Genomic DNA, 15,786 nt, shown 5'->3' on the forward strand with positions numbered 1-15,786 from the left:
ATTCATGAATCGGAGCTCCTACTGGTCTAAGTACCGAATCAACTCTCAAGAGAATTATTTATCTACTTCTTTCTTAAAAAGGAATGGATTCCATCTCGTGTAATAACATTCCTGGCTACCTACTTCATCATGTCTCCAAAATACAAGGAATAGGATTCAGGATCTCAGAATCTGTACCGAGTAAATCAAAAGACACAAATCCATAAATAGGAGTCTGTTAAGAACTTAGGATTAAGACCATCCTATATATGACCATCGGTAGACTCAATTAGAATTTCTATACTTAACAGAATTATTAGAAATTCATATTGTGTCTGTGTTCTCGTTCCACATAATCTCATTATGCGAAATACACTCATTCAATATCTCACCATATTAACAGTGCGGATAACACCGTTCCATTCTAAATGGGAATGACATGTATTAATAATGTTTTAATTAAAGATTCTGAACTTTAATTAAATTCATTATGAACATTGCTTTTTGATTATTATCCTTAAACATTATCCTCTCGTATATAACACTTATATACAATGTTTAAGGTTACATAAATAATCACAGAATTTTCATTGATATTCATAAAATATTCATAAATATATGCACATAAAATAATGAATAAACTCTTTTATTAAATAAATAATAAATATCCTATTACATCTTATGCTTCTAGGACACCATTCCCAACAATTGCTTCATGTCATCTTTCTCATATTGGTTGGTTCCCTGACTATTCTGACCACCCTTAAAACTTGGACACTCTCACCATTTCTGTCCTTCATCCCATGTCTCCCACTGAAGAAGAGAAGTGGTCATTGATGAAGGGAAGAATTTATCAAATTCTAAGAAAGTGACATCCATGGTGATATAGGTACGTTTGGTGGTAGGGTCGTAACACCGATATCCTTTTTTGTATGTGGCATACCCCACAAAAATACAACGAACAATGCAAGGATCAAGCTTACTCCATTGATTTTTATGGAGATGAACAAAAACAATGCATCTAAATACATGTGGTGGGATGAGCATCACAGAAGGTAAGGAAGCATGGTTAGACAAAGCCTGTAGTGGAGTCTTAAACTCCAGTATTTTTAAGGGCATTCGATTCAATAGATGTACTGCTGTGGTGACAGCATCATCCCAATATTTGCTCAGCATATTGGCTCCAATTAACAATGCACGTGTAGTCTATAGAATATGCATGTTATTTCATTCCGCCACACCATTTTGTTATGGTGTCTGAGTACAAGAAGTTTCGTGGATAAGACCCTTCAATTGAAAGTAGGCTTGAAACTCTTGGTTAAGATATTCTTCTCCATTGTCCAAATGAAGGATTCAGATTTTAGCTGAGAATTGATTTAGGATCATAGCATGAAATGCTTGGAATACACCAAACACCTCATATTTATGTTTTAACATATACAACCAAGTCATTCGGGTACAATCATCTACAAAAGTTACAAACCAACGAATACCAAATACTGTTGTGATGGGAAAAGGTCCCCAAATATCAGAATATATCAAGGCAAAAGGAATGTCACTTTTATTAAGACTTATTGGAAAAGATACACGGTGACTTTTAGCTAAAATGCAAGTAGTACACTTAAAGTCAGACTCGTGCAAATATGACAATAAGTTAGGAAACAAACGTTTCATATAGCTAAATGATAGATGCCCCAAGCATCTATGCCATAACCAAACTTTCTTCTCCTTAACATTGTTTGAATGTTGTTGCATATTATTAACTTTACCATGATTGAAGTCATCCATGTAGTACAACCCCTCTCTCTTAGTGCCACGACCAATAATCTCCTTCGTGAGAATATCCTGAAAAAGGGAGAAAGTAGGGTACATTAAGGCTACGTAATTTAATTCTTCAATTGCTTAACTCACAGACATTAACCTATTTCAAAGAGATGGTATTAATAAAGTATTTGACAGAGAAAGTGAGGGTGATAAGGCTACAGTTCCAACCCTCGTGACTGGATATGTAACGCCATTACCATTAACAATTCTAGTCCATCTTAGTTGTGAAATCTTGACAAAGTCATTTGAAGAAAATGTCATGTGGTCAGTAGCCCCAAAGTCTATTATCCACTTCCTGCAATCATCTTGAGTAGAATTGAGCAAGGCATAGCTAGTATTACCTTGGTCACTGAGAGTAGTTGTAGGTTCATTTTTAGATTCAACATGTGAAACAAGAGATCATTGTGGTTCAACATTCACCAATGTTGCTAGTCCCTGTCCACCAGTAGCTTCTTTTTATTTTCGTGCCTTAAGTTCATTCCACCATTCTCGATACCCATGTAACTTAAAGCATGTTTCACGGGCATGTTTTGTGTTTCCGCAGTAAGTTCATCCACTCCCTCCACCCTTAGTTGTTCCCTTAGTCTTTGTAAGTGTGCTTGCCTTTCCACCATTTGAAGATGAGGATGCATGTTTGGCTATCTGTAACATAGATGGTTGTCATACTTTTATTCCCTTCGATGTCGTAACTGCACCTGTTATGTTCTCTGTGCTTGTGAGCATTACTGCTTGTATGTTATCTTCCCTTCGAACATAAGCATATGCATGTTCAATAGTGGGAAACAACTATAGTTGTAGAACATCACTTCGAATCTTGTCTAGTCTATTGTCTAGTCCATCAAGGAAAATATACACTCTATCTTCATGTATGAGAAAATTCTACTTTTGTATATCACCAGCATGCACCATCAGTTTCAGACGGCGGAAATCGATTTCCCTCCATAAACCTTGAAGCCCATTGTAATATGATTCAATGGATTCCCCGGCTTGCCTCATTCAAGTCACACGTCTCTTTAATTCATACTCCTGTGATATATCATTTCCATCAAAATAAGTCGTAGCAATTGACTCTCATACTTGTTTAGCTGTTGGAAAATGAATAAAGTTGATGATTAATGAAGAGTCCATGGAATTGATCAACCATCCCTTCACAATAACATTTTTTGCTCTCCATTTTCTAAAGGCTGGATTGGTCTGTATAAGCTGAGGAAGATCACCATTTATGTATCCCAACTTATCTCTTCTTGAGATATACATCTCAACAACCGGGACCATAAGGCATAGTTGGTACCATCTAGCTTGATACCAATCTGAGCAGTGGCAAAATCATAGGCAGCCACTGGGATCTGGGCCTGCGTCTGAATCTGAGTTAGGGCCTGGGTCATTCTGGACGTCAAGTCTTCGAGGATGGCCGTTGCAGACTTCTCCTCACGATTTTCAAGCTCCACCAAATCAGTTGGTGTCCTCATTCTTCCTGGGTTTTCTGGTTTAGACACTATTGTAGCAAAGATCCAAAAACATTCCTAGGATCTCTGCTCTGATACCATGACAGAACAAAGATTTTTTTATTCTCCTTTTTTTTTATATATTTCGACAGAAAAGATGTCTTTATGTTATATACAGAGGATAGCCTATTAAGAACACAACTAATTAAGGAAATAAACTCTACTTAAGGCTAAAGATCAGCTCTGCCTAGATTATACAGAATTTACAAAATCAAGCAACTAACTATTCCTATAATCACTCTAAATGAAAAGGAAAGTACAACTCACTACAACAGATTTGTGTTTGTTTAAAAAAAAAAATGAAGAAGACAATTTTCAAGCAAGGTAGTGAATTCTTTAAAAATTTTCCGCATTTTTTAGTGTTCTGGCAAGGCCATAATGCCTGCGGTACTAGTAGTTGCTGGCAGGGGTGGTGGGTTATCGTCGTCGTCAAGGTATTATGAGTTTGAAGTAGAGTTGTGGACGGCCCGGCCCAGCCCACTATAGTGCCGGGTTTGGTACGGCCTGACCCTATACTGTTATGGGCCGGGCCTGGCTGGCACATCACGTGGGCTAGGACTGGGCCTCAATTCCCCAGCCTGCAACCTTAGCATGGCCCGACACGTCACGGGCCTAATGGTCAGAAACGGTTACTTCGGCCCGGCCCGTGACATGCCCAACGGTAATAATCCAAAAATTTCACCCTAAAACCCTTATAAATATCCTACATCCTTCGCAACATTCTTCACACTTCTACATCTCTTTTAGCTCTCAACTCCTCTCACTCTCATAACTCTATCTCTTTGATTCTTAGTTTTCTCCCTCGATTCCTACCTTTCTCTTATCTGTTTCATTTATAATTTTCAATTAAATTCCGCTACATCTCGAAAAACAAAGGTACTGACGAACTATTCTCATTATTTTTTGTATAATATTTTGTTTCTATTTAATGGTTACTTACATTGTTTGTTGTTTATAAACCCTTTTGTTAACATTAATTTATGTTTTTTTTCCAAAAAATGACGGAAGAAATTTTTTTTTAATTTCTCTAATTTTGGAGATCAACCATTTTCCGAGGATGAAATGTTGGTGCACAACTCCAACCCCACTGAACCGGATAATGTTCCAGTTGATTATCAATCGGTGCACAACGAGGATGTTGGAGAACGTGCCAGGGAAAAAAGACCGCGAACTGCTCCTGCATAGCAACATTTCACTGAGGAGCTACGACCTAATCCAAAATCAGGTGAAGTTGAAATGCGTGCGGTATGTAAATATTGTAAAAAATACTTTTCTAATAAAAAAAGTGGGGTACTGGCTATCTTGATAGACATTGGAAAACACGTCTATTATTACACCAAGGTGGTAGTGTGGACTCACACCAACAAACACTGTCACTCACATCACAAAGTTTACAAAATTTTACATATGATGCATAATGTGCTCGTGATGCACTAGTTAAATTTTTAACTAGTGCCGAATTTTTAGCTAGGATGAAAGGGTATTATTGTTATTATGTGAAATATGGGGTGACAAATTATATTTTGATAAAAGAAAGGGTCGTTTTTATAATTATTTTTATTATACTTCGGTTATAATCAGACGTAGAAGAGACCACATGATCCCTCGCTGCGATCGAATTTAAAACCTTTAAAGGGATAGACATGCCCTTTTATTTTGTTGTTTCTTTATCATTTCGAGACTGGCGTACCTCTTTATTTTGTTGTTTCTTTATCATACGTTAGTAACGTTAACTTACGTATATAGAATTTGGCCCCCAAAAATACATGGAGATTACTATGAAACTATAAACGAATTAGTTTTTTTTTCTTTTTTTTTTCAAAAACTAGTGGAATCTTTTCCCTTAATATTTTAAGCTATATATACATTCCTCTTTTGTTCGGTGAGGATTAATTATCTTTATCTGCAATCTGCATGGTTAAAAAATGAAAAAAAAAAAATGAATTTGAGTTAATCCAGATGTTTCACAGACTACTCTTCTTCTCTTGCAAGCTGTGGATTAAGTTGGGCAACTTGGGTTGGCAACATTTAAGTAGCCAGCGGCATTACTCGGAGAGACTTAAAAGAAAGTATGTCGTTTTATTGAAACTTAAATTACATAGACCTTTATTTCCAACAAAAAAAAAAAAAAAAAAAAAAGACTTAAAAGAAAGTATGTCGTTTTATTGAAACTTAAATTACATAGACCTTTATTTCCAAAAAAAAAAAAAGAAAAAAAAAAAGGACGTGTGGCCAAATCAAAACCACATGACATTGACCCAAAAGGGCTAAAAATTTCATTCCACGCGTAAAGGGCAAAAAATTTCATTCCATTCATTATAATTGTTTATTGCGGCAGATGATGTCTATTGACCCAAAACGCACTAGTATCTATCTTCTTCTTCTTCTTTTTTTTTTATTTTTATTTTTTAGCACACTTCATTAACAAGAATAAATAATTGGTATAATTTCTTTTTTTTTTTTAAGACATTTTAAACGTGAGTGGTTTTTTGGCTACCATCTTAGAAATATAAATTTTCCAGAACGTCCTACGGGGCGTTTGCCAATATTGCTAAAGTAGCACATACATTTTGATTGAATTGTATTTATTTAAAAGAAGGCAATCAAGGATGTGTATTAGCTTCCTATTCTATATACATTCTCTGGCTTTGCATGTGAAATTTGACTTGTCAAATTTAAAGAAAAGAAGAAAGACAAAAAAAAAAAAAAAAAAAAAAAAATCAAAAGCTTAAGAATTGTTACTAATATACATAGGTCGAAGCTGTTGTGCATTATGTTGAGGATATATAATACTCGACACCTATAGATATACCCGCTTCCAAATTTAACACATTTAACAACAGTTGGACATTTTTTTTTTCTTTTCTTTTTTGTACTATGTTCCTTATTTTTCTGACAAATTTAGATATTTAGCAATATCAATGATCGAAAGCTTAAGAATTGTTACTAATATAATGGGAAAAATTAGAGGAATACCCCCTGTAGATATTTGTTTTCCAACATACAAATTCTGTGAAAAAATTCGAGTTTAATTTTCACTACAAATGAATAACTAGACTTCAAAAATGGCACGGATTAATTACCATACGAAAGCTAAAGAAGGCAACAAAACATGCAAAAGAAAGAAGAATGTATTTATGGCTCAAATTTGTTGTCTAATTTTAGTATCTTAATTAGTGTCTAACTAATTAATCATGTCACGTCATTTAAAAAATTTAGATTGCTTTTTAATTTACTCTTTTGTGTTTATCATAAGATGATGTGGTATAATTTAATTAGTTAGACACTAATTAAGACACTAAAAATTAGACAGTCAATTTAGATCCTATATTTATAGCATCCCCAGCTAATTACATAATCTGTAATTTAGGCCCCGTTTATTTTACCGATTTCAGTTTAAAATTCGAGTTTTGTTACAGTAAAAAGCTCTAAAAAGGTCACATCTAACTTTTTTGTTACAGTAAAAAGCTCTCATATAAAGTTACATCTTAACTCAAATTAAAAACTTAAATCAACGAACTAAAAATGCTTAATGATATGTGTTTCACAATAGGACCAAAAATCTCAAAGTAGAATAGAACCACCATCAGAATATTCCTGGATTCGTAATTTTGAGCCAAACGTGAGGATTCATGTGTACTTGCATAATGTTTTCCCTTACATGAAGACAAATCCCAAAAACAAAACTGGTGGATACAATTGGTTTTGGATAACGTGGCAACAATCCTCAAATGACTACTAGCTCCATTGCTCTCCTCTCCACAGGGGCTTTTAATTTTTCACATAACAAAGTTTTGGTCACTGATTGAAAATTCCCATTTTCTCCTTGGGGCCTCGGATTTCACAAGGAAGGCGAAAAAATATAGATGGCGGTGTCGGCGGATTGCCGGATTTCCCTCTCGGGCGCCGGCCAGCTACGTGGTGCGGCGGGGTTGGGGGGGAGGAACTGGAGGCTTGTCAAGTTTTGTAATGGGGAAGTAATGGGGACTAAGCTGAAGCAGACCCAACTTCAGCAATCAATTGCTTGTGTCGCTAAAAATGTTAGGCAACGTGTTTGCATGTCTCTCACTGCTGATGTAGCAGCCGAGACCAAGGTGAGTGGTCTCATTTCAATATTTATATCTTAATTAATGTCATTGATATGTATATATACACGTATATACATATATATACATATATATACATATATATATATAATGTTTATAAATTTGGTGATATGGCAATAATTAAAGTCCCTATTATTTTATCCTGAATTTTCTTTTTTGGGGGCATTAAAAAGGCTAAGAAAATAGAGTTGCCCCACCGGGGGTCCTTAATCTTAAAGCTTAATTACAGCTCTCAAAAGTCCCAAGCATGAAGCAAATTTCAAAATCCACGAAAGTGGATAGAACATTGAAATAATGCTTTGGGCCAATGTTCATCACATACCCTTTTGGTGTGAGGCATTGATACCGGTTTTGGGCTTCAGTCAAGCCCATGATTTAGTAATCCACAGGACCACCACCAAATTTGCAGCAATTGATGGCAACATGTTGGGCAGTAAATAGTATGTGGAATGCGGTTAGCTATTCAATAAATGACACATTATATATGGACTCTCTCTTGTTTAAGTGTCCCTACTGCCTAATGTAGATGTAAAGAAAAAACTGAACGTGTTTTCAGTATTTTTCAGACAAAAATGCTACCTTGTTCTTTTTACATATTAAATTACAACTTAAGTTCTTTTCCTACCGTGCAACTTGAGTTGTAAAAAGAATAGTCGCAATGAGCTCCGCAACAATACACTTGGTCCCACAAAAAAGATTCCTAATTTTAAGAACTATCTTATGAATTCGTAGAGAACAGACAAGAATCGTTCTTTTTTTCTTCTTTTTTTTTTTAATAAGTCTCAATACAATAGAAAAGAACAAAAACACACACACATACATATTGTGCTACCACCATATGGCCAACCTTATGATGATACAAATTTGAGTCTAAATAATGTGCATTATGCTATACTTATGGGGATATTACTAAGTGCAGCTGAGAGATTTCGACATGGAAAAACGAGACCCAAGGACAGTAGCGGCAATCATACTTGGAGGAGGAGCTGGTACTAGGCTTTTTCCCCTCACAAAGCGCCGTGCCAAACCTGCTGTAAGTCTTATCACATAAATACACTGCATTTTGGCCCTCATTTTCTTTCTTTTTGATCCTAAATTTTACCTTATATATTTTTGGGCTTCGTTTATAATTATGGGTGAGAAGTCTTTAACAATTAACATGTGGTGGTGGTGCTAAATGTTATTGTAGGTTCCCATAGGGGGATCATACAGACTCATTGATGTGCCAATGAGCAACTGCATTAACAGTGGGATCAACAAAGTCTACATTCTCACTCAGTTCAACTCGGCTTCGCTCAATCGGCATCTCGCCCGCGCCTACAACTTTGGCAATGGTGTCACCTTTGGCGATGGCTCTGTTGAGGTACATGTCACTCGAGTTTCATATCATATATCATCGCATTTTTGGTGTTTTACCTATGTATTAGTTTAGTTATACCAGCTGTCTTACAATAAGACTGAGATAAGCATTTTATTGTACTTTGTACTTCTTACTCTGATGGTTGTGAAAAATCTGCAACAACAAGTGGATGTGGTAACTTTTACACTGTGTGCTCTACTTATTTTCGTTAATCTTTTCAATTCGAATAGTAGGAATTAGGGCCCACAAGATAAAGTGAAAATAAGGAAATTAAAACCATTGTGGAAATCTTTCACCTGCATTATTTCTTTGTTCAATGGCCAGGTTCTAGCAGCCACTCAAACACCAGGAGAGGCAGGCAAGAGGTGGTTCCTGGGTACTGCAGATGCAGTGAGACAGTTCCATTGGCTGTTTGAGGTATATAACTATATTATATCTATACAGATATATATATATATATATATATATATATGTATATGTGAGCATTTCTTATCTAGGACTTCTGTTTCCTGTAGGATGCAAGAAGTAAGGACATTGAGGATGTCCTAATTCTATCTGGAGATCACCTTTACAGAATGGATTATATGGACTTTGTTCAAGTAAGGAAATATATATATATATATATATTTTACTTTCCACTTTCCATGAATACAGTATTTGAAGGCCAATTTTAAGTAAAATTCATCTTGTACTTTGCAGAAGCATAGGCAGAGTGGTGCTGATATCACTCTCTCTTGTCTGCCAATGGATGACAGGTAGGTTTTATTATTACCACTAAAGTATCTCCACAAGACAATTTCACTAAAGATTGATTATTTTTAACACTAATAAAAATGAGTATTTAATATAAATAGTATTGGCTCTAATTATTTTCTTTGGTGTCACTGTCGGTCATATCATATTATTCTAATAATGACATTAATTATATAATGACTAGTATGCACAAGGTAATAATAACTAATTATAAAAAAAGGTAATTATTACTCATGATAATTATTTTCTGTTAATGCTATAAAAAAGTACTAATAATTACTTGACAATTGATTTACTATTATGGGTATGATGTAGTTTTTGGCTTTCCATACATACTAATTTGAAGTTTTTGGAGTTTCAATAGTTTGCTATGCATATACACAGAGGGAAATGTATTATGCATCACCATTCTGATATATATATATATATATATATATATATAATGTATATGTTCTCTTTTCATATAGTCGAGCCTCAGATTTTGGTCTAATGAAGATAGACAACAAAGGAAGGGTCCTCTCATTCAGTGAAAAGCCTAAAGGAGAAGACCTGAAAGCAATGGTAATTAACACTAAAAACTCTCGAGCTTACCAGAATTTGAATTCACATTAGAAATTGACTGCTCATGCTAATTTTAGTATATTATTTAGCAAGTAGACACAACCGTTTTGGGACTCTCAAGGGAAGAGGCTGAGAAGAAACCATATATTGCTTCCATGGGGGTGTATGTCTTCAAGAAGGAAATACTTCTGAATCTTTTAAGGTACTAAGTTCATGTAGAAAATAAAATATATCATTAGTGACGATATAAGCCAAAAGTATGTCATTATTTAACTAATTAATAAATAGTCATGTTTAACTTGGATCATGAGAAACTAAGTACCTGGATACTCTTTGAGGCAGATGGCGTTTTCCGACGGCAAATGATTTCGGATCGGAGATAATCCCAGCCTCAGCCAGAGAATTCTTCATAAAGGTCTGTTAAGCCTTTTTCTTCAGCTTATAAAATGTTTGATTCAAGCTTTTCTTTTTTCTTTTGGCTCAACAAGTCTTCCTTTTCATCTTTAAAACTGCCTTGCAGGCTTATTTGTTTAATGATTATTGGGAAGACATAGGTACTATCAGATCCTTCTTTGAGGCAAACCTTGCCCTGACCAAGCATGTAAGTAACTAAGTGCCGGTTTAGTTGATATATTTAAACCCATGATTCTGACTCTGCTACAGTGTTTTTCTCTCACAAAAAAATTGAGTAAAAAAAATTTCCGCCAATGATTCTCTCACAAAATTCCTGTTAATAAATGAGAATCACTGACTTGAATGCATGAATCAAATGGGGCTTAAAGCGTACAAGGCCATATATGTATAGCTGCTATTATGAAATGAAAAACATTTTTGCAGCCTTGTAAACAGATGCAAATTATCCTTACAATTACAAGCTTGTCAGAAGACTAATACTGAGTTTTAACATTTGGGGTCCTTTTTTTTTCTTTTTTTCTTCTCTTTCAGCCACCAATGTTTAGTTTCTATGATGCATCAAAGCCAATGTATACTTCAAGAAGAAACTTGCCCCCATCAAAAATTGACAGCAGCAAGGTTAGGCTTCTCTGTCTTCAATTGGCTCTTTTAGCTATCTTATACACTAAGAAGTTGGAAAAAAAAAAAAAATCTTATACAGAAAAATATAATGAACAAGTTTGAGCTCGTTTATTGGCAATGACCAAGTATCTAACTGCATTTTCTTTTCAGTCTATTATATTTGTTCTAAAACTAGTGAAGTTTAAAATTCTTTCTGATTTTTTTATACTCTTTTTTATTGCAGATTGTTGATTCAATTATATCTCATGGAAGTTTCATAAATAACAGCCTCATAGAGCATAGCCTTGTTGGTATCAGATCTCGGATAAATTCTAATACTCACCTAAAGGTTCAGTTCTGTAAAAAGTCGACTACCTTCTAAAAAGAAACCTTATAATCCTGTAAAATACTCACAAACTGAAAAATGAGCAAATTTTACGCAGGACACTGTGATGCTTGGTGCTGATTTCTATGAAACAGACGTTGAAGTGTCATCATTGTTAGCTGAGGGAAGAGTTCCTATTGGAATTGGAGAAAACACAAAAATCAAGTACACATAACTTCCCTTCTTTTATTATGATGATGATGATGATGATGATGATGATGATGATAATTATTATTATTATTATTATTATTATTATTATTATTATTATTATGCAAAGAGTAATATATATTGTTGCTATATCCAATCAGATAAATGATCTCTTTGCTTATATGATTCTTTTTGTTGCACTGTGCAGAGAATGCATCATTGACAAAAACGCAAGAATTGGAAAGAATGTGTTAATTGCAAACTCAGAGGTTAAACCTTCAAACAATCATACAAAACCTACTAAGATCCTTTATTTATTTATTTTTTTCTGGTTTATCTCACAAATAGTCCTTAAATTTCATCATCAATCTCACTTTGGTTCTTAATTTTTAAAATGTTCCAAATTCGATTCCTGATTTATCAATTTATTTCGGCTTTAGTCATTCTCTCCAGTTAAGTGTTAAAAAGAGCATAGGATATACACATAGTGCTTATAGAAAGTATCATTCTGCTGATAAAGCACGAACTATGCACATGATTCTAACGCCAAAATATAAAACAACACCGTGTTAACTGAAATTATCCATATTTTATTATGTTTTTAACACCTAACTGATGAAAAGAACTAAAAATGAAACATACTGATACATCATAAACCAAATTTTGGACATTTTAAAAGTTGGTGACTAAAGTGAGATTGACAGTAACATTTAAAGGACCATTTGCAGAATTAACCCTTTTTTTCTGCCAATTTATAATTGAACATGGATTTTTTTATTGCAGGGTGTTCAAGAAGCAGATAGAACATCAGAAGGGTTTTACATCCGTTCAGGCATAACCATCATATTAAAAAATTCAGTAATTCAAGACGGAACCGTGATCTAAATCTAATACATTTTCTTCCAAGTTCCATCCTTTTTTCCCTCCCTTTTGGGGTCAGGATTGGATTAGAAAAAGAAAATAATGAAATACGAGTGTAACTGTGCTCAGTCAATCAAGGCATCCTTTTAGAATGTGGATGTGCAAAACTATCATCTTTTGTAAATTGCAAACGTATAACTATAATTTGAGTTAAAAATGCATTTCTATTGCAATGTTTTTCTAGTGCTTTCATGAATTCTACTCTACGTAGCTAGCTCTTCACAGTTAAACATCAACTCATTTTCGTATCTTTGCAAAACAAACCGCTCCTCCGATGTTATAATGTTAGTGACAGTACATTCCTCATTCGAAAATGGTTTCCTTCCCGTTCGTCCTGCTCGATGGAGATAATCAGTGGCGGTTCTCGGCAGATCAAAATTGTATATGTGAGTGGTTTCCGGAAGATCAACTCCTCTGGCAGCTAAATCCGTCGATACAAGAAGATAGCCACCTCCTTGTCTCACTTCCTGCATCAAAAAAGTAAAATATACTTCAGAAGCTGCTGAAATGAAATTTAGTGAATGGAGGTATGCGGATAAAATAGCTAGAACTTACCGATAAAGAAGCTGTCCGCGAATTTATATTCATGTCTTCTTCCAAAAGGAGGATTTCTGAACCACCCTTGTAAGAATCCTTCAAAAAGTCCATTAGTATAGTAGTTGGTGGAGCATTTCCAGCCTTTTTTGACTTTTCGGACTGCAAAAGTATTAACATATTAAGAACTCTTATTAATTTTACTTTCAAAAGTGAGAAGCAAAATGCAAACTTCAATCTCATTTGCTGCACACCTGCTCACCAACAAAAATAATGCCCGAGTGTGGAGCATCAGAGTGTAACAAGGATAGCAAGGTTTGCAGCCTCTTGTTCTTACCACAAATCTGTAAGAGAACAAACTGTAAGCACAGTCTAGAACAGATTTTTTTTTTTTTTTTCCTTTTTTCATTAGTAAGGAAATCTACTTAAGGGGATTAAAAGAAGAAAATTAACTAGTTTTGCAGTAAAAACAATGCTCACCACAAAGTTATGATGCAAGCACGATGGCATGGGCTCAATTGGATTGACATGGACATGAACCACATTGCTCTGAAAGGTATAAAGACATATATCGCGCTCATGTAAAGAAGCAGTATTACATAATGAACGAAAATAATTTGGAGAAGAAATATGACAACAAACCTTAGTCCATTTCTGTTGTACACATTCATGTAAAAACCGCCTATGCTGTGGGATAGATGCACTAGCAAAAACAGTCTGGCGATTACTGATTGTAGAATATGATGTCAAAAGCTTTCGAAGGGAACTGACTTGTTTTGAAGAGTTGAAAATAAAGTCAACCTGATCGAGTTGTAAATACATAAGTAACCATTTCAAGATATTTGAAAAACGACTGCCTTAATTTTTTTCGTTGTCATTTTGGTTGAGAAGCTTATAGCAGGAATACTACGAGTGAAACATACCCCGTAAACATTTCATAGTGCTTTATTTGACAGGATAGGGAACACATGTATTCCAAGAGATGACATTTCAAATTCACGTCTTAGATGCTAGATAGCTCTACATTAGAATAGCAGCCACATAACAAACACCACAATGAATTTCAAAGTTTCAACTTACCTCATCAATTACCAAAACCCGCATTGATTCAAGAGTAAGAATCTGCTTGTCTAGTTGTTGGCACAAACTCCCAATGGTTGCCACCACAACTGTAGGGGGCTCTGCCTGAAACACGGAATACAAAGAACGTTATGATCATTCACATTTTGAAAACCAGAACCCTCTACTAAACCTTAGAACTAAAAATTGCAGATAGAAATTAGGTTCAGCTTCTCGATGTTAAAAACATGTATCGTACTGCAAACCATTATATTGCCATCTGAATCAATATATATATATTACATAAAAAAGGGATTTGATAGAGCATGCATTAGTCATATCTTTTTCCATCATATATGTTTGTTGCATTGAATATAAGCGGTTCATAAATGAATGTAATAGAGTTGCAAGATTTTTCTTTTTCTGTTTTACAATTATTTTCCAGGAGAACTGAATTCAACTGATAAAAGAAGTGAAAAATTATTATCCAAGAACTCCAGCAAAGTACTGATATGTCGGTTTGTCATCCTCTTAGTCAAAGACATTGCAGTACCTTTAGCCAACTCTTGTGTCTTCTTAAAGTTCCACCATCTAAAAGAGCCATGACACTACAAGATTTCTGCTCCAAATCACTTTCCATTGGCTTCGCAGCAAGAGTACGAGCAACTTTTGTAACCTTGTTAAACCCACCAAAATAAATAAATAAAACGACAAATCATTAAAAAGTCTCTCCCTTTTGGCCTACAATCTAAAGGTAAAAAATGCAGAACTTTTTTTTCTTTGTCCCAAAGGTCTTTAGTATTGACAAAGAAACTATAAATCGGAAAACTTCTCTCTGTTTTTTTTTTCCTTAATTTTTTTTAATCTAAACGTAGATTCCAAGAAATTAAGATTTCAAGAACCGGATTCATACTTGCATACCAAGTTCCCGTGTGGGCACCACAATGAGTGCTTGAACAGCCGATCTTTGAGTATTCACAACAGAAAATATCAACAACAGATACGTCAAAGTCTTCCCAGAACCTGTCTAAAGGACAGAGAAACGAGTACAAATTACCTTGTAAAAGTTAATAGCCCTAAAAATATCTTCCATTACACAATTGACATAGAAAAAAAGAAAAGCACATCAAAAGCTTAAAAATTTCTCAGGATTTTGACCTGCGCGTGAAGAACGCAATCTCGGCCAGAGAACAGAATTGGCAAAGCTTGTCTTTGCACATCGGTTGGTTCAATATACCCGACTTCTTCGACTCTGCAAAACGTTAAGAGCCGATCATAAGGATTATCAATTGAAGGAAAAGACTAGGAAAATTGATTCGAAAGTCCTTGCCTTCGCAACACGTGCTCGGGGACAAGGCCTTCGCAGAGACGGCGGAGAGTGGCGGCTCTCTGTTCGTCGGGAACGGCGTCGGCGGCGGAGCTGAGAAGGTTGGGGACGGAGCGGATTGCGAGAGGAGAGCGGGGAATGGAGGAGACGAGGCTAGGGTTAGGGTTTCGGAATCGGAAAGGAAGATGATGAGAAGAGTAAGGGAGTTTTAGAGAGAGAAGCTGTGGAGGAGGTGAGAGAGTCGCCATTGATGCCGTTTGTTTTTCTCTCTTCTTCTCCGAAGAGGTATGCAGCTTACTAGACTGTCCAGC

General features: G+C 35.2%; 2 protein-coding genes across 2 annotated transcripts; one reads left to right on the forward strand and one right to left on the reverse strand.

Annotated features, from left to right (window-relative positions):
- The first annotated feature begins 7,050 nt into the window (after window positions 1-7,050).
- LOC21390743 (glucose-1-phosphate adenylyltransferase large subunit 3, chloroplastic/amyloplastic) lies at window positions 7,051-12,690 on the forward strand. The gene is made up of 15 exons (XM_010095691.2): window positions 7,051-7,402; window positions 8,334-8,447; window positions 8,604-8,777; window positions 9,099-9,191; window positions 9,290-9,373; window positions 9,474-9,529; window positions 9,995-10,088; window positions 10,178-10,290; window positions 10,431-10,503; window positions 10,609-10,689; window positions 11,034-11,120; window positions 11,347-11,451; window positions 11,546-11,652; window positions 11,843-11,903; window positions 12,418-12,690. Exons 1-15 carry the CDS (start codon window positions 7,175-7,177, stop codon window positions 12,517-12,519), a joined length of 1,572 nt encoding a protein of 523 aa, XP_010093993.1. The 5' UTR covers window positions 7,051-7,174; the 3' UTR covers window positions 12,520-12,690.
- Window positions 12,691-12,743: 53 nt separating this feature from the next.
- On the reverse strand, window positions 12,744-15,767 carry LOC21390744 (DEAD-box ATP-dependent RNA helicase 58, chloroplastic). The gene is made up of 10 exons (XM_024164047.1): window positions 15,479-15,767; window positions 15,307-15,400; window positions 15,062-15,175; window positions 14,702-14,824; window positions 14,170-14,274; window positions 13,732-13,890; window positions 13,570-13,638; window positions 13,344-13,433; window positions 13,111-13,251; window positions 12,744-13,022 (listed from the first exon to the last, which is right to left on the reverse strand). Exons 1-10 carry the CDS (start codon window positions 15,721-15,723, stop codon window positions 12,759-12,761), a joined length of 1,404 nt encoding a protein of 467 aa, XP_024019815.1. The 5' UTR covers window positions 15,724-15,767; the 3' UTR covers window positions 12,744-12,758.
- Window positions 15,768-15,786: the final 19 nt, after the last annotated feature.

The sequence above is a fragment of the Morus notabilis genome, unplaced genomic scaffold, assembly GCF_000414095.1.
Source record: "Morus notabilis unplaced genomic scaffold, ASM41409v2 Scaffold1027, whole genome shotgun sequence".
Taxonomy (NCBI): Eukaryota; Viridiplantae; Streptophyta; class Magnoliopsida; order Rosales; family Moraceae; genus Morus; species Morus notabilis.